The sequence below is a fragment of the Sciurus carolinensis genome, chromosome X (genome assembly GCF_902686445.1).
Source record: "Sciurus carolinensis chromosome X, mSciCar1.2, whole genome shotgun sequence".
Lineage (NCBI taxonomy): Eukaryota > Metazoa > Chordata > Mammalia > Rodentia > Sciuridae > Sciurus > Sciurus carolinensis.
In genome coordinates, this window is record NC_062232.1 from 104,175,352 (window position 1) to 104,199,878 (window position 24,527).

Here is a 24,527-nt window from a genome sequence, read left to right on the forward strand (position 1 = left end):
ATTGCCAATAGAACCATGAAAAATAAACACTTCATTAAAAGTAAAGACATGCACTTGGAAACCCATTACTGTTTTCTTTTCAAGTTGCAAATTGCAAAATATTTAAGCACTTTTATTTGCTTTTAAAATGTTAAACAATTATATCCTTTTTACCCAAAGTGAGCAGGATAGAGCCTTGACACAATGGTGTAGTCTGGCTCTACTATCCCTTCCTCTGACAATTATGCAAAATGGCATAGTAATTCAGTGTTAATCCACTAGGTTTTAAAGAACTCAGCCTGGGTAGTTGCTGAAATTTTAAAACCTATACCAGTCTGTGGTAGGCTTGGGAAAAGGGGTTAGCCCATAATTTATAGGACAGAACTGAACTTGGGGCTATAGCCAATGCTTTATTGTGTTTGTATGTATGTACACAGACTATCAATTAAAAGTCTTGTGTAAAAAAATAACCAAACCAGTCATTTGACATCATAGATATGCCAAATGTTAGTTGGGTGCCTCCTTTGTTTAAATGGATTTTGGTCAAAATGCTTGTGTGTTGCTTATCTGCTCTTAAGGATTCATTATAAAAAAAAAGCCAAAGGATGCTATTTGTGCCTAGGGTTAATGGCAAAATGCCTCCTCTGCCCAGCCTGTTTGCTCCTGGCTTGCTTTGGGGCTCCTTGACTGTAAGAAGCAGACCCCTGGTGAGAAAGGAGCACAGAAAGGCTTGCAAATCCTGTGCTGCCCCAACCTTTTCTGCCTGGTGTTCCTTCCAGGGGAGGAAAACAATGTCCAGCCTTTACTCTCCCAAGGTATCAACCTGCTTTTCCCTGCAAGGAGGAGTTTCCAGGCAGCAAATAGAAAGAAGCTGCCTTATGTCTTCCTCACAAGGGAGTCTGGATTATGCAGGCAATTCCTCTCCGTTCACTATTCAGCACCAGCAACTGTCCCTCATTCATTTCCCTTTCCTGATTTCCAAGGGGTTTCCTCAACCCTTGGCCAGTGTGGCTCTTTACCATGCCTCCATGAAATCTGACTTAGGGTGCTATGGATGCAGGTTGTCAATAGGCTTTCCAGCTTGGGGCAGTTGCCTTCTTTCTCAGTCACACAGTCCCTTGTTTTATTTTATTTTAAAAAAAAACATTTATTGATTTGAGGTGCTGGGAATGGAATCCAGGGCCTTGCATGTTCTAGGCAAGCACACAGTCACTGACCTAAACTCTTAGTCCTCCCCTTGTTTTAAAGCAACATTTCATGTAAATGAGAGATCAATGGTTGTGTTTACTCTTGAGAGTAAGATGACAAGACCAGGTACCAACTGAGTCATTCACTGAGTAGAAGAACAAGAGTCAAAAGTCCCACCTTTTAAGTCAAGTTGCTGGTGCTCTTTGAGATATATTTTAGTTTTAAGGTTTATTCCCAATAGCACAGACATGTTCCCACATATTCTGTTCCCATTCCTACTTTCCAACTGACTTGTACATTTAGAGAGGACAGCTGAAGAGTCTAGGACAAGACTATAATTATCCAGTTAAGTCCACTGGGGAGGAGGCTGCTTTTCTGGTGAAAGAGTCAATGGTTTGGGGAATAAGGTATCATTTCCTACAGGACTGTCCAGCTGCTGAGTAGCTAAAATGTTGAAAAGTTTTATTGCCTCATGTCCTTTCTGTGGCTGCCTAGGTGTCCTTATTTCAAAGTGTATGTTTGGTTGCCACTCTATCAATAAACAAAGCACCCCAACCCAACACACTCATGCACCCCAAATTCTGCTAGTTACAGTCAAAGCAGTCACATTTGAAGGTGTCTGCAGTATGACATTTCTCATGTGTTCAATCATTTATATGGTCCTGGATCAAAACATATAGACCCACCTCTGTTCTGTGGGGTCATTTCCAAAGGAAGAGTGACAGGCAGATGTATATACATCAGTGGGTAATTCCCACAACTTTGGAAAATTGCTCAAAGTGGATAAGAAAGAAAGGAGTCTTTGATTTCCTATGGCTTGCTCGGTCCCCCCACCAACCACCACAGGGGAATGCATCTTTCCAGACTGAATGTCAAAGAAACAAGTTTAATCAAAATCTCTCATGTTGTGTGTTTCCCTTTGGCGCCTACATCCTTTGGTGTAAAGTATAAGCCAATATGCTCCAACGGATCCCCTCAGGCCACAACACGGGAGCAACCCCCTCCTTCTACCTGGCAGGGTGCAGCATTCGCCTAGCCAGGCATGCAAATCTTAGGTGTTCGTGTGCATGTGTCTATGTCCCAATGGAATAAAGAAAACATTTCTAAAGGAAATTGAGAATTCCTTCTTGTCCTTGAGGAGCATATAGTTTAGTTGGGAAAATTATATTTATATATTATTAAAGTATATTTGGTCTCATATTTTCTCAGAAACGATAGCCTGCTCTTTCCCTTGAGGACTATTTAAGCCACAGCTAAACTCCAGAGTAGAAACTAGATGCTCCACCACCTTTGCTTTTAAGAAAATATTGCAGATTATAAAAGGAAAATTCATTACTTATTTTTAAAGGAAATATAAAGGTGTCAGATCCTGTTTACACTTTCATGTCAGAAAACTGACCAACCTAAAAAATTTTTTTATGAAATACCAGATTCCCTTTTCCTCACCAAGAATTTCATATGAAATTTCTTATGATTTACTTCCAGGGCTAGGAGTTTAGGTCAGTGGCTGTGTGCTTGCTTAGAACATGCAAGGCCTCTTATGTCATTTTATCTTCATTTGTCCTTCATTCAGTAAATATGAGAGTCTCATGCTAGGTATTGGGGATATACTATTATATGAAGTTCAGAGTCTAGTAGGGCAGGTAAGATAAACACACAAACTCTAATGGCAGAATATTTCCAAGTACTTATGTAAAGAAAGAACTGGAGAAGCTCAGAAGAGGCAGAGGTCATTTCCAACTGGGTGAGCAGAAGAGGAGGAAGAAGAGTGGGAGAAGGTAGGGTTTGAATCCTGAAAGGTAGGTAGAAATGGAAGAATGAAGGAAGGCATGGAAAACAGAGGCAAGATCATAGAAAGCAGACAGGAGGGTGGAGTACAGGTTCCTCCTGGAGGGTGATGAGAGGTGAGTCTAGAGAGGCATGCTGACACCAGAGCACAGGGGAACTTGCATACTGACTTTGGAGGTAAGCACGTAGTTAGTAGACAATGGAAAGTCATAGAAAGCTCTTCAGGGGGAGACTAGGAAGATCCAAGCAGTGCTTTGGTCATAATGACTTGTGGAAGGGGTGACACGGGGCAGGGAGAACTGTTAGGAGGCTGCAGCCTCAGTTGGTGTTAAGATAAGATGGTGCACTCTTGCCTGTATCAAATGTACCGTGAGTGCCTATCACTGGGACTTGTCTTCTGCACTAGTCCGTCAACTCTCACATTTTCCAAGCAAGAGTACCAGTGTCTCATTAATCTTTGTATTTTCAGTGTCTGGCAAAGAGTGAATTCTCACAGCCTACCCTTGCTGAGTGAGTGTAAATATGATGCTGTCAGTGGAAATGGAAAGGATGGGGTGAATGTGAGAGCCAAAGTGGTTATAGAACAGACAGAACCATCTATAGAGGGTTTGGGAGCTACACTTAGCTTACTTAGATGTCCTGTGCAGTGAAGCTTTCTTAGCAGCTTCTGAAAGCTTTTTCTGCCAGTAGCCCCTTGTTACTTGTTTGCTCTTGTTATTTCAGTTCTCCCTAACATTACCCATGACATTTTTTTTTGCCTCATTCTTGATCCTTATCAAGGGCATAAAGCACAAAGAGAATAGTGTCTGAGCAAAGGTATTGAGTCCTGTCTCTTGAGATCTGAAGGAACACTCAATGATTCTCTATTCTTGTTCAAATAAAATAATGTACGTACCTAGAAGCAGGGGGCTAGACCCTATGGTTCCTTAGTTCCCGTTCTACTCTGGGATTCTAGAAGGCATTGAAAACATTTCATGTACTTGGACTGACTGATCATTACATAAGCATTTCTGCATGGGAATCACATCTTATCCCCAGGCAAATATCCTACAGAGATGTGGCTTATTTACCTGGTCCCCTCCCTCCTTTCTAATCTTACGGGGAGAAGGGGAAATTCTTTATTAGCCATACTTGATAAAATCAAACTTTTGTAAAATAGCCTAGAAGGCTTTTCTAACTTGTCAAGGGGTAGCTTGTTTGTGTGTGTGTGTGTGTGTGTGTGTGTGTGTGTAAGGAGGAGATGCACTAACAAAGACCAATAACAGAGGGAATGCAGAATATCAAGGATAAAAGATTATTTTAATTTACTTGCTTATTGTGGTGCTGGGGATGGAACCCAGGGCCTTGGACATGTTGGGCAAGCACACTACCATTGAGTCATATCCCCAGACCCATCAAGAGATTCTGTAAATGAAGAATGTCCTTAAAGTTGGAGAGGCTTGCCATAAAGGGAAAGGGGACTGAGGAACTGTCAACTTAGCCTGGACTTGCAGTAGTGACACAACTGATGCTCTGACTTTAGTCTGGGGTCTTTTCCATTTAGTAGAGCACACACCTTTGCCACAGTCATGAGCAAAAGCATCACGGCTGCTCTTACAGTCTTGGGCGGAAGAAGGTTTGCCTGTTGTGTGAGTCATGGGACTTATCCTTTGGATTCCAACTGTGGCAGGGTCATTATTAGAAACTCACTAATCCCTCAGTGGGAATGCCTGCCAAGTATTCTTGTCTTGATAATCATCTTCTTGTTAGCCATTTCTCTATGGTCAGCTTTCCCCTGATACTACAGAATTCTTATGGGCAGTGAGGCATAGAGTACTGATACTTTGGATGTGCAATTTTGATCCTGGTCCAAGTTAAATGGGATTATGGGAATGAACTGTTTAAACAACATCACACTACACAATAAAAGTTAACACACTACCACTGCTCAAGATACATTTCCAAATCTCATTCGGATTATCCACTGTTCAGGGTCATCTGTGTCATCTCTCCTTTCAATAGCTGCAGATAATCAATAATGGATTACTGGTTTGGCTACCTTTAGTAAACACAGTAGTTTTCCATCCCACAAACAAACCCTGTACTCATTAACAGTCACTCCCATTCACCTTTCTCCCCAGTTCTTGACAATGACTGGTCTATTTTTTGTCTTTATAGATTTGACTTTTCTGAATATTTCATATAAATTTATGTGCTGAAATGTAATTGCCAATTGTCTTCCTACTTTGCTGGCCTTTCCTTTTCACTCTTTTGCTGCTTCCTCTTCATACATCCCACTTTAAGCTTTGAAGTGCTCCAGAATAAGCTTGTAGATCTCTTTTCTTCCTTGTCTACACTCACTTTCATGGTGATCTCATCCCATATCAATCTAAATACAATCTAAACACTAATGGATGCCAAATGTCACCCTTCTCTACTCATTTCCAGACTCATCTATTCACCAGCCTACTTGATATTTACACTTAGATGTCTAACTAAATTGCTCATATCCCAGGTTTAATTCTTGATCTTCCACCTCCTTGCATAATCATCTTTTCTGGGAAATTGAAACCCCAATATCTACTTGCTTAGGCCCAAAACTTTGCTGTTGTCTTTGACTTCTCTTTCTCACAAATAACATATCTAATCTATCAGTAAGTCCTGATAGTTCTATTGTTGAAATGTATTCTGAATTTTAACACTTCTTATTGTCCCTAATCTGGTTCAGGACATCATCTTTTGCTCAGTTTATTGCAATAATACCCCCCACACCTCTTAGTTTTTCCTGTTTCTTATACTGTTTTCAATTCAGAATGACTTGGAAAATGTAAGTCAGACACATCAAGCCTTTACTCAAAACTCAACTCTTAGAATAAAAAGCAAAGTCTTTATAGTGACCCACAATGCCCTACATGAAGGAGCTCTATCCAGGCATGGTGGCACATGCCTGAAATCCCAGCAACTTGGGAGGCTTAGGCAGGAGGATCACAAGTTTGAGACCAGACTCAGCAATTCAGCAAGGCCCTAAATAACTTAGAGAGACTACGCCTCAAAAGAAAAACAAACAAACAAACAAAAAGGGCTGGGGATGTGAGTCAGTGGTAAAGCACCCTAGGTTCAAATTCCTCTACCAAGAAAAAAAAAAAAAGAAGTAGCTCTGGCCACTTAATGGATTTCATCTCCCCATTACTCTTTTGTTTATTTGTCTAATGTTGTGATTTGTGCCTTATAATTATATATAACACTCCCCCTTGCCTCCTTTCTCCCTCCCCACCTCTCTCTCCCACTACGCGTACACATTCAGTTCCATACATACATGACTATTTCTTGAACATGTTAGGCTTATTCCCATCGCAGGGCCTTTGCACTTGCTGTTCGCTCTTCCTTTAATACCCGCTTCCTGCCAGATATTCACATGGCTTACTCTTTTACCTTCTACAGGTCTTTGCTCCAATGTCACCTTCTTTGTGAGCTGTCCTGCTCACCCTTTTCTCTCACACATTTCATCTCCCTTATCCTACTGTATTCTTCATATAACTTATCACCACCTGAAGTTCTACATATCTTACTTGTTTCCCTCCAATAAAATGTAAGCTCCACGTTTATCTTTTCTGTTCATGGCTATATCCCCAGCCCCTAGAAAATTGTGTAGCAGAGAGTAGATGCTCAGGAAATATTTGTTGAATAAATAAATGGTTGAACTTGTTATTTTGAAAATGAGTCAATACTTTGGCCCTTTCTTATTAGGGGACTGAGTTAAACCAGTAGCTTTCAAAATAGTTGTTTGCCTAAGGTCAGCTACAATGTGACCAGGTATGAGTTTTAAAAAAGACATTAAAATTTCTCATTAGAAACAAAGTTTCCTAAAGGTAGTATATTTTGAAATGTGGGTTTTTGAGACAGACTTTTAGGGTTTGAATTGTGGGCTTTGGTGTGAAATACTCATCCAGAAAATGGACATACTAGGGGCATTGATCCCATGTTACTATAAAAGGAGTCAATTAAAGCAATGTACATTAATCACCTAGTCCAGCACCTAACACTTAGCAAATCCTTAGTGAATAGTAGCTTTTATTGCTCTCATTAAGAGGTAAGAGAATTTTTCAAAAAATAAGGAAGACTTGCAACAGGAACAAGTGAATACATTTTTCTAAGTGAAACTAGAATAGCTGTCCAACTCTTTTGTATAAATGGCACTTCTTTGGGACATGATCCAAAACTTGAAGGCCAAGTGTTTTTTCCCTTTCCTCAGGAGGCTTTTGTGGGACTGGCCATATTCTCTACATCCTCATAAGAGTGGTCAAACTTGGAAACCTTCATACTTAATATCTCTACTTCTCACAGTCTTCAACTTTAATGCCATTCCAGGCTCTGGGTTCAGATTCCACAGATCGCCCTCCCTCAGTATTTTGGCCCCAAATTCAGCAATTCCATTTGTGGGGAAAATGCTTTCTGAGTGCTGGCAGACTAGCTTACTAACTGCATTGGTGTGCATACAAGGTTGTCCATGCTTTAAGAGGCAAGGACAATGGTCTCTATTTCCGTGCCTTGACACCCTCCTAGTAGCTTGCTGTCAAACACATTTTGTGTTTGTTGCAAGTTAAACAAAGTTGTCACAGATTTGGTCTGCAACTAATATGTGCTGAATTCTTTGACTTGTGAAGGGACACTGAGGAAGCCCAAGCCCATAACAGGAGCATTTGGCTCCACGTTTCACAGAAGCAGTCAATGGAATGGAGCCACTATTCAGCATTTGATCCACAGGTTACACTTGCTTTTCAGGGTTCACTTCTTATATTCTAACTTCTCTCTTACCTCCCACAGCAACTTACACTGAGTTGGGCTGGGCAGGGCTGGGCACACATTCATGTATTCATTCATTAAACTCCACAGGGATCAATAAATACTTGTTAAATCACACTGCTTCTTTACTGCTTTAGAACTATCCTCTCACTTTGTTATTTAAATGCAATTTTACCTTGTCTTCCCAGGTATGCTGTAGATTGTTTGAGTACATGGACTTCTACCTCATTCCTGACTCCTGCAGTGCTACACTTGATTCCTCCTTCATTCAGTCTATGCTTTTATTATTATGCTCTACAATCTGCTATGGGAAAATGGGTCCAAACCCTAGGAGTTGGGTAAAATTTTCTCCTTGACTATTTACTTTTTATTGTGATTGTTAGGAGAAAAGAGCATACAACACCCAGCAATTACTAAGCCATTTTCTACTGTCATGCAATTGCAAATAAAAATCTAACAAAGACTATGTTGAGAATCTAGAAACTTACTCATAAACAGTTGTCCATCCATTTTCATTACTTTTGGTAGCTAGAAGTCCCGTGTTCCCAGGATAGGTCATCAAGGCCAGATTATAGCCTTGGGCTGACACTCTTTTTAGGACTCCATTGCTGCTTATGGTCAGCCAGTACACCTGCCCGCCAGGCACCACAAGCCAAAGGGGCATCCCCCCTGCATCACGGCGTATGTGCACTGAGTTGCCATTGCTGCTGGTAATGGCACCCAAATCACCTTCAGCATTGTAGGTGAAGTTGTACACATAGTCCCTTGTTATCAAGTTCAGGGTGTGCAGGTGGGTTCCATTGACAGTGAACTGATAGAGTTCCTGATCAGCAGGTGAGGCAATCTCATAAAGGTTCATGTCATTCAGATGGGCTTGGTTCCTGCTGATGGTACGAATTCGAACGTTTCCAAGGTCTGCCACATAGAGGGTACCATCAGGTGACACTGCTAAGGAGGAAGGTGCTTTCATCTTTGCATCTTTGGCATAGCCCCCATCACCTACGGGAGAAAGATCTGGATTTTAGTAATTGGTATCAAAAACATTTATATGAACACACCATAGACAGAAAGGACTGCACGTCAAGAATCATTTTAAAAGGAATAATCAGTGAACCAACATTCTCTGCATGGTCTCCTTGATGATTTTGAAACCCATTATTCGAAAAATTGTAATTCTTGAGTCAGTACCACTAAAGATGAACAGTAAGATGTAATTATCTCAGTTACACCAATTTTGTGAAATCCTCAATCCTGCTGTTCAGAATCTATTGTATTGTAAGACACAAGAAAAGCAAATAATGATAGCTACACAAAATTTGGCTAGAAATCCATGAGAACTATGCCTGTCAATGCTTGTAGGATCTGTTTCATAATTTTCCAGTCCTACCATGCCTCGAGGCCCTTTCTTCTGTTAATTCCCATTTTTGTACTGTTAGAGTACACTAAGTCTATAAGTGTAACAATGATTGAGTACATCAAATTTGATAACTAGACTAAACATTAGATTTGCCTTGAATGAAAGATACAAATTAGCAAAATATCTATAAAACTTATTGTCCAGGAAATCATTGGAAATATTGATCAAAAGTCCTTTTGACCAAATTGCTGGCTCCTGATTGCTGTGGCCTAAGGAAAGGCAAAAGATAAGAGAAACATTTGGGCTTGGATGAGTAGTTTAATAGGGCTGCATGTAGCAAGGAGGGGTTTCTATATAATGTATCTGTTGACATTTAGAGGTCTGTTTGCTATCTGGAATATCCACTGCATGCTTTGGGGAAAAGACTCTTTCCTCCCCATTTCAAATAAACTAAAGGGCCCTATAGGTTATGGAGATAATTTTAGGTTTTTAAAAAACAAGGTAGGTAGCAGAGTGCTGTCCTTAGAACCCTCCATTGTGGGGTTTAATTTTGTCATTCTATTCCCAGGGCATTCTGTTCTTAGACCCTCTGAATCTCAAATAGCATCATGCTTTTAATCTGGAAACCAGTCACCTAGGGCAATTATTTTTTCCTTAGCTAAATCAGTAAATGTGGTTTTTACCTATTTTTCTTTTCTCTAAATTACAAATAATGTCATACTCTTACATTGGCATAATGACCTTAACTTTTGAAGAGTCTAAAATTTTTCCTTTAACTAGTTTATCTTCAGAATAACAAGGTAACAAAACTGAGACAAGTACTTATCTCAATTTGAGAAATAAGGCAAATAAGTCATGAAGAGGTTTCATGGCTTTCCTAGGGTCATTCAGTGATTCAAGTGTCAGAAGAGCTAGGTGATCTGACTGAACCCATTCGTTTCTTTGCTAGCCCACACCAATGTTTACAAGGAACCCTTTTGACTTTTCTGATGCATGTTTTTCTTTTGAAAACAGAGAGGGGGAGCTGGTGAATTGCTACAAGGGTCATACCTGAAAAACAGTCACAGTTAGGATCAATTTTGCAGTCACAGTCAGTGGGGGCACCAGCGATGATGGAGATCTCCCCATTGGTGGTCACTTGCTGAATTCGGTTTACTTTCCTCTCATCTGTTTCAGCTATGAAGAGCAGCCCGCTGTGGGAGACGCTGATGGCCCTAGCTGACTCCAGAGTAGAGTGAATTGCTACCTTGCTGACCAAGAAATGATCGATGCCTGGCACCTGGCAGTGAATGGGGCGCCCTGCAATGATCCGCACACGCCTGTTCTCAGAAATTTGCAGCACAATGTTGTTATCCAAGACATACAATGAATTGTCCATGGGATTGACTGCAAGGTCTGTTGGCCACTCTAATCGCACCTGCAAAAAGAATAGAACACACACCATTAGGCAGTTTTACCTTGAAAGAAACATTGGCTTATTGTTTCTCCCCACCTCTTAAAAATTTCAGCAAATGTTGGTGCATGGTTAATCACATGTTCTGGTAAACATATTTATGATTTATACTATTGCCACCATAATAAAAAGTTTTTTTTTCCCCCAATTCCAGAAGATCCTCTAAGTAGTGGTTTTCAGGGTGTAGTCTCTGGACCAGTAGCAATGGCATCACCTGGGAACTTGTTAGAAATGCAAATTCTCAGGCTCTACAATAGTCCTATTGAATCAAAACCCCTGGGAGTGGGGACCCAGTCACCTATGTTTTAATAAGCCTTCTAGGTGATTCTGAGGACCACTGCCCTAGGGCTTCTGGATTGCTATAAACACAAATCTTTCTCATTGTGTGGTAGATGCATTGAAAAAAGTCATAGAGTCTTTTGGACAACAGAGTGAAGGAAAAACTGATTTTACTTAGCAGTCATTAGCATAGATGTAATAGTCATCTTGTGGATTACTCAGGTGTAGTACATCAGCTGTTGATTTGGAATCCTAGATTGTACCACACCACTCACATAGCTTGGCCTGTGATGTGACTCTATGTGCCACCTTTTTCAGCAAAGAAACAGGTTGTTTTTTTCACTGGATGTTTGCTGAGCATATTCTCTGGGCTAAGCCTTATGCTAGACTTTGGGGATTGAAAAATGACTATCACACAGCCTCCACCCTCAAATGACTTTTGGTCTGATACAGCCCTTGGAGGAACCATTAGCAATTACTCTCCATGTTATGAGAAGGAGGCAGCAGAGAGGGTATGAGAGCACTTCACCTGAACTGGGAGTCAGGAGGCAGGATATTACTAGAGAACGTGATAGCTTAGTAGGGACTGAGATGACCAGTAGGAAAGGAGTGGGTTGGAAGTTGAGGAGACAGCAGAGCTGAAGTCAATGTGTCCAGAGGGAACGGCAAGGGTGAAGGCCCAGACATTAGAGACAGAATGGCCTATTTAGGTTACTACAAATAATTCAGAAACACTAATGTATGAAAATATTGAGTGATGTAGACCAGAAGGTAGACAGTAACCAGGTGGTATGAACTAAATTGTGTCCTCCCCAAATTCATTTATCGAAGTCCTAAATCCTAATGTGACTATATTTAGAAACAGGGCCTTTAAAGAGTAAATTAAGATTAATTGAGGTCACTAGGGTGGGGCCTTAATCCAAAGGACAGGTTTCTCTATAATAAGAGGAAGAGATGCCAGGAATGTACACACACAGAGGGACATAGCACAAAGCTGGCCATCTGCATGCCAAAGAGAGAGTCCTCAGGAGAAATCAAACATGTCAACACCTTGATCTTGAATTCTAGCCTCTGGAAATGTGAGAAAACAAGTCTCTATTGTTTAAGTTACCATTTGTTATGGTAGCCCAAGCAAACTAATATACTAGGCAACAGAGGGAAGGACATGTCCAATTTAATTCTGATGACTGGGGAAAGCTACTAAAGGGCTTTAAGTAGGAGTGTGACATGGTCATATTTGGCTTTTAGATGGATCATATTTGGGTTTTAGCTGTTGTTGAGATCATATTGGAGGTGGAGGCAAGTTTGGAGGCTCCTGCAGGGGCCCAGTAAGGGATTATGGTGCCTGAACTAGAATGATAATGGAGGGCATGGAAAAAAGATGGATTTGAGCCACGTTAAACATATAGAAGCAAAAGGACTGTGTGTGTGTGTGTGTGTAGGGGGGTGTACTAAGTGCTGTGCTAGGTACTGGTGTACATGTGAATTCCTGCCTGGACATTGGAGTTGGTGCAATGCCTGCCCTGACATCTTGAAAGTGAATATTTATCCCTGGGCATTTCTCAGAGAACTGTGTTCCCTGCCCCTCTCCACCTCACCACTCTAGTTTCTCTTTCTCTCCTTTTAGGCTAGACAAAGGCAGAAAAAATAATACATTTGTGGCCAAAATAGTAGCAGTAATGTAGCTACTTTATTTTTGCTTTGAGTGAAAAACCCCAGGAAGGCTTTGCTATTCTCATAGAAGCTGAAAGTCTCAAGACAAGATATGGGCTGTTATTGCATTCTGAGGCCCACTGCTTCCCCAGCTGGAAGAGGTATGATATGTACTTAGTAAGGAAGGCCAGGTATAGTGAGATAAGGTCCTTCCTCTGCTTGTGTCTCAAAATGGAGGGCAACTGGTAACGGTGTAAAGAGGACAAAGGTTGACTTTGACCTTCCCTATTGCACCACCTGGGGCTCTTTGCCCCTGCCTCTGGGTGTTTCCCAGATAGCTAGCGAAGTTCATTCTGTCTCTACATCTCTGCATGCCCTCCACCTCCACATCCACACAGGCTGGCCTTCTCTGGTCAGTACCATATGCCTCTGGGCAGTTAGGAATTTGAGTGCTAATGGGGTATAAAGCTCAGCTTGTGTTATGCATGTTCTACAGTGCCTTTCAGACTGAGGCCATTGGATAAACATTAAACACCAGCCTTAACAGCTCCCAGAGCAGTTTGTGATGATGTGTTCCTCAGCACGTCTGTCTGAGGCCTTTGCATGTCAGTGCCCTGCCACGGAGAGAGCCAGCAAGTGCCTGCTGCTGCTGAAGGTGCTGACTCTTCCTCCGCCATGTGCCCCTGCCTTGGACCTCTATATACACTATCATGCTTGTACAGAAACTGTCTGTGTGCACTGGTCCTATGGAGCGTGGTCTCCCAGGAAATAAGCCAGGGCTGGCTGAGGAAGAGGAAATAAATTTATTTCATACAACACTCCTATCTTGATGGAGTCTGAAGTCAGTGACCCAGAAAAAACAAACCTGGCAGAAATGACATTCTAATTATCCCCACTCTGGGAGCCAAGGCCAGGGCAGAGGCTGGGGATGGCACACACCTGGCAGGAGCAAGAGAAGGAGCACATTTTGGACTCTGTTCTCAGCTATCAAGACTGCTTCTGAGATAAAGGCTGGTAGTTGGAAACTAAGCTGTTAAATTCTCCAACTCAGTCAACCTGATTTAGGCCAATACTATTGGTGTCATGTTTATTAGATTTAATATTGCCTCAAAATACAGCAGCTATTGTGTCTGTTTGTTTTCTTCTCCATCAAATAAGCCACCCTCTGGCAGTTTCCTATGACTAAAGTGGCCTTTGTGCTTCTGAGACACTTTCTATACCAACTACACAGAATCCCTTTAATTCCCATCTGATTTGGCTGCGCAGCTTGTCTATGAAATCTGCTCAGATGAAAGATGTGTGGCTACTTAGTAGTCGAGGGGCTGCCTTTTTAGAAGATGGGCCTTTTCACCTGTTTTAAGTTGTCAGTTCCTTTTAGTACCTTCTCATGTTAAATACTTCCATTTCCAGGTAATTTTTCAAGGAACTGCTGCCTTATACCCACACAATAGAAGCAAAGTATTTACTATCAAGGTATTTCTATAACATACAACCTAACATATGGGATGGAGTCTTTGAGCTGATTCTGGCACTCAGAATTAACATCTATTAGTTGCAGAGAGAGCCTAGAATTATATGCTACTAAGATCAGGCTAAGGTTAACTCCTGAGAACTGCTGGCATTTGTCCAAGTAGTTTCTCAGGGGGAGGGTGACAGAAAAGATTCCTTTTGTGGTGGGGAGCAGAAAGAGTTTGAAAAGCAGCAGTGAAGCTCTATAAACTCTGCCTAGTGACCTGGCCTACAGGCAAGCCATTTGGCCTAATTTGTGGTGCTTGCCCCACCTTGTAAAAATACATTAATTTGTTTGAAATGTCAAAATGTATTTAAGCTAAACTTGAATTAAAGGTCACTGGCACAGCCGCCAGCTGGTGGAATGTGCCCATCTCCCAACAATCTTCCCTGGAAAATAACCCCAAGCAGGAAGGAGCTTTTGGTCTTGATGTCAACCCTTGACAGCACTATGTCTTCTGCTGCTAATTGAAAACTTGCCTTGAAGGGAGCTGACTCTTAGGTCAACCAGTTCCCTGGTTGGTTTAAGGATCGAGCTAATTTTGACCTAAGTAGAAGTTTATAGTAGCAGAACACTATGTGAAAAATCCAGGTGTAAAATCTAAAAATGGGCTCTTGACTAGATTAGGTTAGAATATCCCTCAATTATAAACCTAACCCCACTCCATAGACACAAACTATCATTTGTGTACTCGGGCTCTCTTGAACAGTTTGACTTCGCGTTTACTCCTTCCACTAGTATACAACCCTAGGAAAATTAGATTATCCTCTTTGCATGTCTTGTTTCCTTATCTATGACAAGGAAAAAAGGCTAATGATTGTGTATGGCATTTCTAAAGTGTAGAAGTAGTATTATCTATTTGTGTGGATTAAATAATACAGTGATGTAGGGTGCTCAACGTGGTGTCTGGCACATAGTAAGGGATGATAAGTGGCATTAATATAACAGTTTCATAATTACAGACATTTAGAGCTAGAAGAAACCTAAACCAGTTACCATTCAATGTAGTTCCCTTTCAACTATTTCTTGGACTTGTTTGTCCACATAGCACTTTTATGAATTTTGCCTTACTCCTATGTCAAGTGCAATATAATTGACTTAATAATTTTCTTTAAATTGACCTACTTTTTAAACACGATTAGGTGTGCTGCCCCTTTCTTTTAACTGGTCCTAATTTATAGTACCTATAAAATTACAGAACCACTAATACAGCCTATTAATAAAACTAACTACTATTTATTGAGTACTTCCTCGGTGTCAGGCAGTTTATATGGATTATTAGTTTATATACTTGAGAAAAAATTCACTTGAAAAAATTATTACTATCTCAGTTTTTAGATGTGTTCTTAGCCCCTATGTCATCAGATTTCCTCATTCAGAAGAATGGTCACATTCTTTACTCTCTTCTCACCAAGTCTGACCTCCCCTTTACCAATGTTAAATCAATCTAAAGGTTGCTCTCTGACTGAGAAGGTCAAAAACTTGTTAGGAGTCGAGTGACTTGTCTTTCTGTTTGCAATCTGTTATCTTTTAGTTCAATGCCTTGTGGGTGCCTACTATGTGCCAGGCACAGTTATAAAGGTGAACAAAATGGGTTTCTGCCCTTCATTAGTTCACAGTTAAGTGCTAGCAGGCAGATACAGAAATAGATCATTTAATATAGTGTGGTTAAGTGTCATGATAGATGCCCCGGTGGAGGGGCATGGGAACACAGAGGAGGGAATTTGGGTGAGATACCTAAGAGAGAAATGTAAATGACATGAAGGATGAAACAAAGATATCTAAAGCAAGGTGGGAGGAGTGATCTCAGCAGAGGAATAGGAATAAACAGAAGCACGGAAGCATAAAATGAGGTAGGTAGCGATGAGTTGTAGACAAAGTTCTAAATGTTTACTAGGGACTATGTCCAGGTTTCTCTACTGAGTCACTAATTTTGGGTGTGGTTAGTACTGTGCATTATAGAATGTTTAACAGCATTGCTGGTCTTTGTTCTTTTTATAATATGAGGGTTTTAAAATTTATTATATTTATTTATTTGTTTTTATGTGGCACTAAGGATTGAATCCAGTGCCTCACACATGCTAGGCAAGCGGTCTACCACTGAGCTACAGCCCCAGCTCCGGTCCTTATTCTTTAGGCCAGTAACAGTTTATCTCCAATCATGATGACCCAAAATGTCTCCATGCATTGGAGAATGTCCCCTGAGGGGTAAAACCATCCGTTGTTGAGAATCTCTGGACTAAGTCATGGTGGGCTGTGTATGCTAAGACCTTCAGACTTAGACTGTAGGTGTTGAGGCATTAGTGAAGATCTTTAAAATAGAGAGCTGACATGGTCAGTTTAGTATTTTCAAAGGATTCCTTAGGCTGTAGTCTGGAGGACAGGCTGGAAGAAAACCAGACTAGATATGAGAAAATGAATTTGAAGGCTAGCCATTCATTAGTACTACCATCCATTAATATATCCTTCCATCCAACCATGTGTCATATTAAGTGTGGATCCGGGTAGACATAGTCTCTGCCTTCTTGGTACTTGGAGTCTAAAATATTGCTTTGCATACTTTTTTGATTTACAGAGATGTTTGAGAATTGATAAAACCTATGTTATTCTCTCTCTAGAAAAAAGTCCCAGATGTAGTAGAATGAAGTGGTAAGGAACCCAGGCTCTGGAGTTAAGACTTCCAGGGTCAAAAAATTTGACTATATTATTTGCTATTTCTGTGACCTTGGAGCAAATAAATGAGCGTACCTGAATTTGTTTCCTCATGTAGAAATTGACTAAAATTCTCAAAAATATTATAAGAATTTGATGAAAAAAATTTACATAAACCACCAAGCATAGTGCCTGAAACATAGAAAGAGGTTCATCAAGGTTATTTATTGTGGAACATGTCTGTAATTCCTCTGGTCACTTTCTGACTATCACAATGTTTCTTCCTTGGCTATCTTATAAACTCTTAGGTTTAATTCTATAGTCATGCTCTTTTAAGATTTCCCCTGATTATACATCAATAGGCATTTCCTCCTGGCTCATTTATTCTATTCTTGGGGGATCTTTCTAATCTATATATCCTCCAAGAAATATTTAGCTTATGTTGGGATATGTTATCTCACATTTGTCAGCCAATTTCAATTTCATGGCTAATATTTTAGCTTATTACTTGGATTCGAACTATTATGTGTAACAGTACTCTTGGTACAATTCTAAGCACAGTCCGTACTATTTTAATTTCCTTTATTCTATCAATAGTTTATTTGTCCCATGTTATACACGATACTAGGCACTAAAAAAATCAGCTCTAATAAAGACAGAATGAATTACTCCCCTCATGGAGTTTACGGTCTTTTGCTAACCTAACTTCTTTTCCCTTATTTTCCAGTATGTCCAAGGGGTTGCCAGTGGCATAGAACAATAGATTACTGCTGTTCCATTACACTCATTTTAAGAAATTAATTTTCATGAAGAGCTTCCAAAACACAGCACAACTGTTAATATCTTACAATTTACACCAACTGCTTATAATTCTTTTCCCCAAAGTTCGACTATGCTGAAGAAACCAGTTGTTTCCCCAAAAGTCTTGTGTCCCCACCCCAAATATGACACCTCTAATCTCCCTCTTGTACTCTATATTTGGAGCCTTGTAGCTCATTTTAAAAGTGACTCTGCTTGAGTTTGATCTCTGAGGCCTCTTCAGTAGGAGTTTCCAGGAAGTATATGATTATCTCTTCTGTAGTATGCCAGCCCTGGGGAAGATACAGTGAAGGGACTGAATGCTCTCTGCCAGGTGTTCTGCCAGCTCTACATTAGATTTCCTCATGCTTCTAAAAGCTGACAACTCCACATTGTTAGCATCACTTTTTTGTCAGTTTTCAAATGGTCTTCTCATTTCTTGACACTGATACTGCCAGAGCATCTTTAAATTTATAAAAAAGGGGTAAAAAGTCTGGAGAAAGTTTGGTTTTTTTGTACTTGGAAAGCACAATGACACCTTTGAGAGTGAGAGCTCCTATTGATCTTGCTTTAAAAAGTAGAAATTATTAGAAGATGAAATACACCAAGATTATATGGCCTTGTCAACAGGTAAATTATTTCCCATTATCTCAGATCCACGCTCTTGTATACCTCTGCATAATGGCTGGAGAGTTTGAAGAACCTCTTGACCTTTGGTCAAATGCATCTGCATAGTCTGTCTCCATGGCTGTCCAATGAAAATAACTGACACTTAAATTGCATTATGCATTGCAAATGAATAGTTAGTATCAATGTAATCAAAATTTACAATAGGATTGAACTTTAGAATTATTTTACTAGACAGGATATACATTAAATTGCATCTACCTCAGTGTCCCTAAAGCATTTTGGAAGTAGAGGAAACAAAGCAGAAAAAAAAAAAAAAAAAAAAAAAAAACCTCTACAACAATACAGAAACTGCAAAGTAGTCCTGGTGTATTTTATCTTCTACTAATTTCCACTTGTTATGAGCAATATCAGTAAGGGCCATCACTCTTTTAGTTGTCATTGTGCTTTCTGATTGCAGAAAACCAAACTTTCTCTAGATGGATTTTCTCTCTCTTTATAAATCTGAAGAAGCTCAGGAAGTATCAGGGTCAAAACAAAATGTTAAATTTGTGGTTGCTAAGATTCCTGTGGCAGAGACTGCTAGTTTTAGGCCTACCCCATCATTAATTCACTCTTTTCTCCATAGTAGACCCCTGATTTTTTATTTGGGTACACTGCTGTCTAGAATTCTTATTTGCAATTATCTGTAGTGTGATAAAGTTCCAGGTAGCACCATTCAAGAAGAAGTATGGAAGCATTGATACTTTCAAATGAATGCTTTTAAAAACTGGTTAAGGAAAGTCGACCCCTGGAAGGAGCCTCTTTTTGCCCTTGCTTCCATTCTGCCATATGAAATACTGGTGAGAAATTTAGCAGACATCTTGGACCATGTAGAGGTCCAGAACATGGAAGTTATATGCTAGGATGGCAGGTTAGAAATACAGGAGCCTGGGTCCCAAATGATATTGTGGTGCTTCCACCTCAGTTCTTAACTATAGATCTAGTCTGGCTCCTATCTTGCTTACATCAGTGTTATTAGAGGCTTTCTATTGTACTCAGTTGAATATAATCACAATGAAGACAATGCTTGGTTGGACTTTGTTCTTAAATGGACCTTTGTTCTTAACTGGACCTACTAGTCAAATTGGTCCAACACATTTCTAGTTTTACACTTCTGAATAAATCACCCATTTGCAAAATTAAATTAAATTAAACTGAAATAAATTAATATCTAAAAGTGACTGACATATGTAGCAAAGTTCATTAGGACACTCCTTTAAATTTTTTCTTTTGTTAATTGATACATAGAAAAAATTGTACATAATAACGAAGTACCATGTACAGCTTTGGTTTTTGTACCAGGGATCAAACCCAGAGGCACCTAACCACATCCCCAGTCCATTTTATTTTCTGTTTTGATGCAGGGTCTCATTAAGTTGCTTAGGGCCTCACTAATTTGTGTAGGCTGGTCTGGAACTTGTAATCCTCCTGTCTCAGCCTCCTGAATATCTGGGATTACAGGAGTGTGCCACCATGCTGGGCCCATGTAAAGTTTTGAGATTAATCTATATATATATATATATATATATATATTACACTATATAGTGTAATGTTTAAATGAAATTAAATATTTTTTCTCCTCAGACATTTATCATTTCTTTATTGTAAAAATCAGTATGTTATTATCTATACTTACACTATTGTGCAATATAGCATACCAGGATTCCTTGCTCCTATCTAACTGTAACTTGGTACCCATTGATAAGCTTTCCTATCCCTTCCTCTCCCCTAATCCCCGTGGCCTCTGATAACCACCATTCTATTTCCAATTCCTATGAGGTTAACTTTTAGAGATTCCACATGTGAGTGAGATCATGTGATACTTGTCTTTCTATGCCTGACTTGTTTCACTTAACATAATGATGTCCAGTTCTATTCATGTTGAAGGTCGGTCCTTTGTTAAGAGGATGACTAATTGCTTAAATTTAGTGATTAACCTCAAGCATTCTTTATTACCCAGGGTTCATTTATGGGCCCTTCAAGCTGTTCTTCCAGCTCCATGACTGACTCAATCAGAACCAGTGCTTCTTCATTATATTGTAAATACTGCTTTGCCTTCCTATGTCTTTTACCTGGTCTGAGACCTTCAAGACAAGGATGAGGACTCATTCATTTTTGTGTTTCCAGTATCTAGTATTACAGTTGGCAAATGTTTGTTGCATGAAAACACAGGTGCTTCATTGATTGTAATAATTTCAGTCCACGTAAGAATTTAAAAATTATGACATGTAAACAGCCTCTCTCCATCGTGTAAATCCACAAGACTGGAATCCTAATTAGAATAAGATAAATTATATGCTTGTATAAATATATCAAAATATTCTACTGTCACATATAACTAAAAAAATCTACAAAAAATGTAAATAAAATAGCCTCTAAGAAACTGTTTTGCATCAATGTGTTCAAGCTACTATATCTGGGTTTCTAGAGACTCACTGAGCTTAGTGGGAGTTGCCATAGTTCCTCAATTTTAAGAATCATATTTTCTACTTCTATGTATTAACATTTATAAAATGATAATGTGTCTTACAACTGATGCATATGTTTAATGGAACACATATCACCACCTCCCACAGTTATCAGACTAATGCTATGTCTTTCAGTCCATGATATCTTAAAGTTGAGGAAATACAAAATTCCAATTTGGTCTGGGGACTTTGGAGACCCCTGAGACTCTTTCAGTAGGACTATGAGGTCAAAGTTACCCTATAATAATACTAATTTGCTTTTTCTACTTGCACATGTGTGTACAGTGGAGTTTTCTGGAGGCTACTTTAGGCTGGTATATCCTTAGTTAAAAAACCTTCACATTCTTAATTTCTAATAAAGTAAATATTAGCATCGTAAAATTCATACAAAGAAAAGTTCTTATAGGACCTCCCAAAAAGTTTAGGAATATAAAGGTAGACCTGAACCGAAAACTTAAGAATGGTTATTTTAGAGGAAAGAAACAGTGAAAGAAGCCATCCTTCATATAAGGAATTCATTCAAGGTCATTAAGAAAAAAGCACATATCCTTTCCAAGATGGTTGCTGGGGCTATAAGCCCTGTCCAAAAGCATACTGATGGAGTGCCTGAAAATTTTCACTTCCTCTGGAGACTCAAGGTCTGATGGGTGCTATAAAAGTTTGTTTTTACAGGCTCCCTCAGAACAATCAGCATGTACACACTCCCTATGAGTCTGCTGTATAATTGCCACTACCTCATCTTAATAACAGGCATAATTGCTCTGAGTTTCCGTCAACCCTTTCTTGCATCTTCTTTCTGAAGCTTCAATTTTGGAAATGGCACTTGTGAATACACAGAATGTTTAACTACTTCCAGTTTTCAATTTACAGCCAAAGTCATCTATCAGCAGGAGATGAAGGCCCAGTGTGAAAACTACAGAATGTCCTTCAGACTCCACAGCTAATTTGTTTGTAAATTTGATTGTTATTGTAAGAAGAACATATTGTACATGATGCTACTTACATGATGCTACTTGCCAATTTACTATTTGTATCTCTGTATTTTCGGTTTTATCATTAGAACTGGAGAACGTAACCCTTTCAGCACTTCTGGGATGGGAACAGGAATATGAAAACTTTATCATTTTGTCTTTCAAGTCTCTATTTCAATTTAATTGTACAAATGTTTTTAAGTGCCTACTGTGTATTCAGCACTGTTGGGGACACAGATACAGAAGGAAAGGCAACTAGAGAACAGTCCAAGGTAAAATGAAATCCTAAGTGAGCCTGGGTGATGAGACTAAATTCTGGGATAATTCAGAATGAGGACTGCTATCCGTCTTCATGCAGTAGGAGGTGGGATTCTTGTACTCCTGAGAGCCAAGGCTTTGGCCACATCAGAGCCAGGGACTTATAAAGAAGCCCTTGAAATCATTTTGCAGTTTCTTCCTGCTGAGAAGTTGCAGAAACTTGTCTGTTGTAGGTTGTTAATATTACAGTATTGGCTCAACAGGATAGACTAAGCTTCCAATTCCCTTTGGCACCTAAAGCAATTTACAGGCCAGAAGTATGACTGCACAGCTTTTATGAAATGGTCTGATTTCATTGATCAGCCACTCTGAGATTATGTTTTCATTTCTGTAGCTACTGCTAACCCTTCTTTGTGGTATAATATTTCAGGAGGAAACTATTAAAAAATTTCACCATGGAGATGTTAAGATATAAGTGGGCATGGCTCTGAATGGGAAGCGAAACATCACAATTCATGATTGCTCTACTCAGAAGTTCATTTCAAGTTAGACCAGAATTCCACAGACTGTCTCTCTCATCTTAACTCTGTAATGTTTCCAAATGATAAGGACGCTAATAAGAGCAGATGGCCTAATGAACATTTAGAGGGAGGATTTGACTGGTCGAATTTTCATTAGGCCTCCAGTGTGCTTCTGGGTTCTGCCCACTACTTCCCTGTGTGTAATACAAAACTGCACACACTCAACAGATGGCCCAGCTCAAGCTTCATGCTTCCAGAACTCTGGAGATGGACACCTGACCACTTATCATGTGTAAAGAATCATTTAAGGAAGCACGCAGGTCACAGACTTGAGTCTGAACAATAGCAAAACTGGTGATGAATATTGAATACCTGAGTTTCAATAAGAGGGGAGTCAAAATCACCCTCACAAACACATTGAGCAGCTCTGGTTGAGGTCTACTAATAACAGCTTCTTATAGAGTCAGTAATGATGAAATCCTCTGTGGCAAACAGTCCACTCTAATTAATGTTTCATCCAAACTGTAAGCATATCTGAGTGACTCCAGCAGCAGCAACAATGACATGAAAATCTAACACCTCATTGCACAGTATGCTAGTTATTAAGCTACTGTCTCACAGCTCCAAACTCACCCCTTTAAAGATGTTGCTTTGTGATGCTGGGGTTGAGACTCTGCAATCTACATTTTTCTTTTGCTAGCTAGATTTCTGATAGATCCTGACAATATGGGAAATAAAGCAATCTTGGGAGGCTAGAGGAGTGAGAAGGGACTTGCTCCTTCCTGCTTGCTTTCTATTCCTATCAGCATTGTCCCCAAAGTAGCCCTTCATCTTGGCAGCAGTAGCTGGCAGCACTTATCAGCTTGTGCATTCTGAGAATCAGTTTTATCATGCCCCCTCAGAGGTACCAGAGGCAAATTTGATTGTTACTGTAAGAAGAACATTGTTATTATAAGAAGACTGCCATCCTCTTCTCAAAGGACTAGGTCCTAACTCCCTGTGAGCAAACCCCCCACATTTCTAGGTTCTGACAACTCCAAACTCTTCCCTTTATTTCTGCAGTCCTAGAGGTGGTGGCCACTTCTTGAAGATATTCTTTCTATTTAACCCTTTAACACCTGTGGAGCCCATCCCCTATATTAAATCCAGTTAGAAAAACTAATGTGATTCTGATTTTTTTTTTTGTACCAGGGATTGAACCAGGGGTGCTTAACCATTGAGCCACATTTTCAGCCCTATTTTATATTTTATTTAGAGCCAGGGTCTCACTGAGTTGCCGAGGGCCTCGCTGACTTGCTGAGGCTGGCTTTGAACTTTAGATCCTCCTGTTTTAGCCTCCCAAGCTGCTGGATTATAGGCATGCACCACCATGTCCAGCAGGTTTCTGTTTTTATGACTGGGTCTTGACTAGATTCATAACATGAACCCATACACAAATATAGAGGAAGAGTAATACACTATTGTAGGCCGGGGTAACAGTAAACTAGTAGAAGTGAACAAGAGCCAGCAAGGACCCTCTTGTTATTAGTCAATAGCATCTTTTACCCATGTACTGGCCTAGGTACTTTCTAACTAATAGATACTGAAATTGCCATGAAAATTCAGAAAGTATCCATAAAAATAAATTCATTGTGGCTGGAGATTATAAAGTTGTTTGCGATTGACTTTAACTTTAGCCTCTGTGACCCTCTGGAAATGCCATGTTGATGTCATTATTTTCTAGAAACTTCTCATTCTTGTGATTTTTGAGGATGATTTCATGGTGTGCTTCATGTAAATCTCCCATAGGCCTTCTAAAGACACAATTCTGTACTGAATAGTTCATGAGGCTGACCTAAAACAGTGTTTTCTGTATGTTTGAAATTTATAAATAGTAATAAATTGGGTATTTTTTTTTTACTAGATTTCTTTTATACTCCCACTTGCTAGTTTCCCTGTCAGACATTGGAATTGCTCCTTCAGAATCATCTCTTTGATTTGCTGTTGGGAGAATCCTCTGAGGTGGACCAGATGAATATCTGTTCTTACGTATCTCAAGATAAAAATCTCTCAACAAATATGGTGTGTTGGTAAATGCTTTATATGTCCTCTGTTCACTTTTCCAAATAGAATAATTTTTGCATGAAAAGATGGCACTTTTGCTAGGTGGAATGCTTCCTCTGAATTATATTTTAATTTGATACAGAAAATTTGGCATTGAT

General features: G+C 39.7%; 1 protein-coding gene across 2 annotated transcripts in view; it reads right to left on the minus strand.

Annotated features, from left to right (window-relative positions):
• Tenm1 (teneurin transmembrane protein 1) overlaps positions 1 to 24,527 on the minus strand; it is a 741,978-nt gene that overhangs the window by 29,250 nt on the left and 688,201 nt on the right. For both annotated transcript variants that reach the window (XM_047535396.1, XM_047535395.1), the window contains 2 exons: positions 10,145 to 10,511; positions 8,226 to 8,736 (listed from right to left, as the gene is read on the minus strand). In XM_047535396.1, coding sequence (XP_047391352.1) covers positions 8,226 to 8,736; positions 10,145 to 10,511 — 878 coding nt within the window. The remainder of the gene's footprint in view (positions 1 to 8,225; positions 8,737 to 10,144; positions 10,512 to 24,527) is intronic.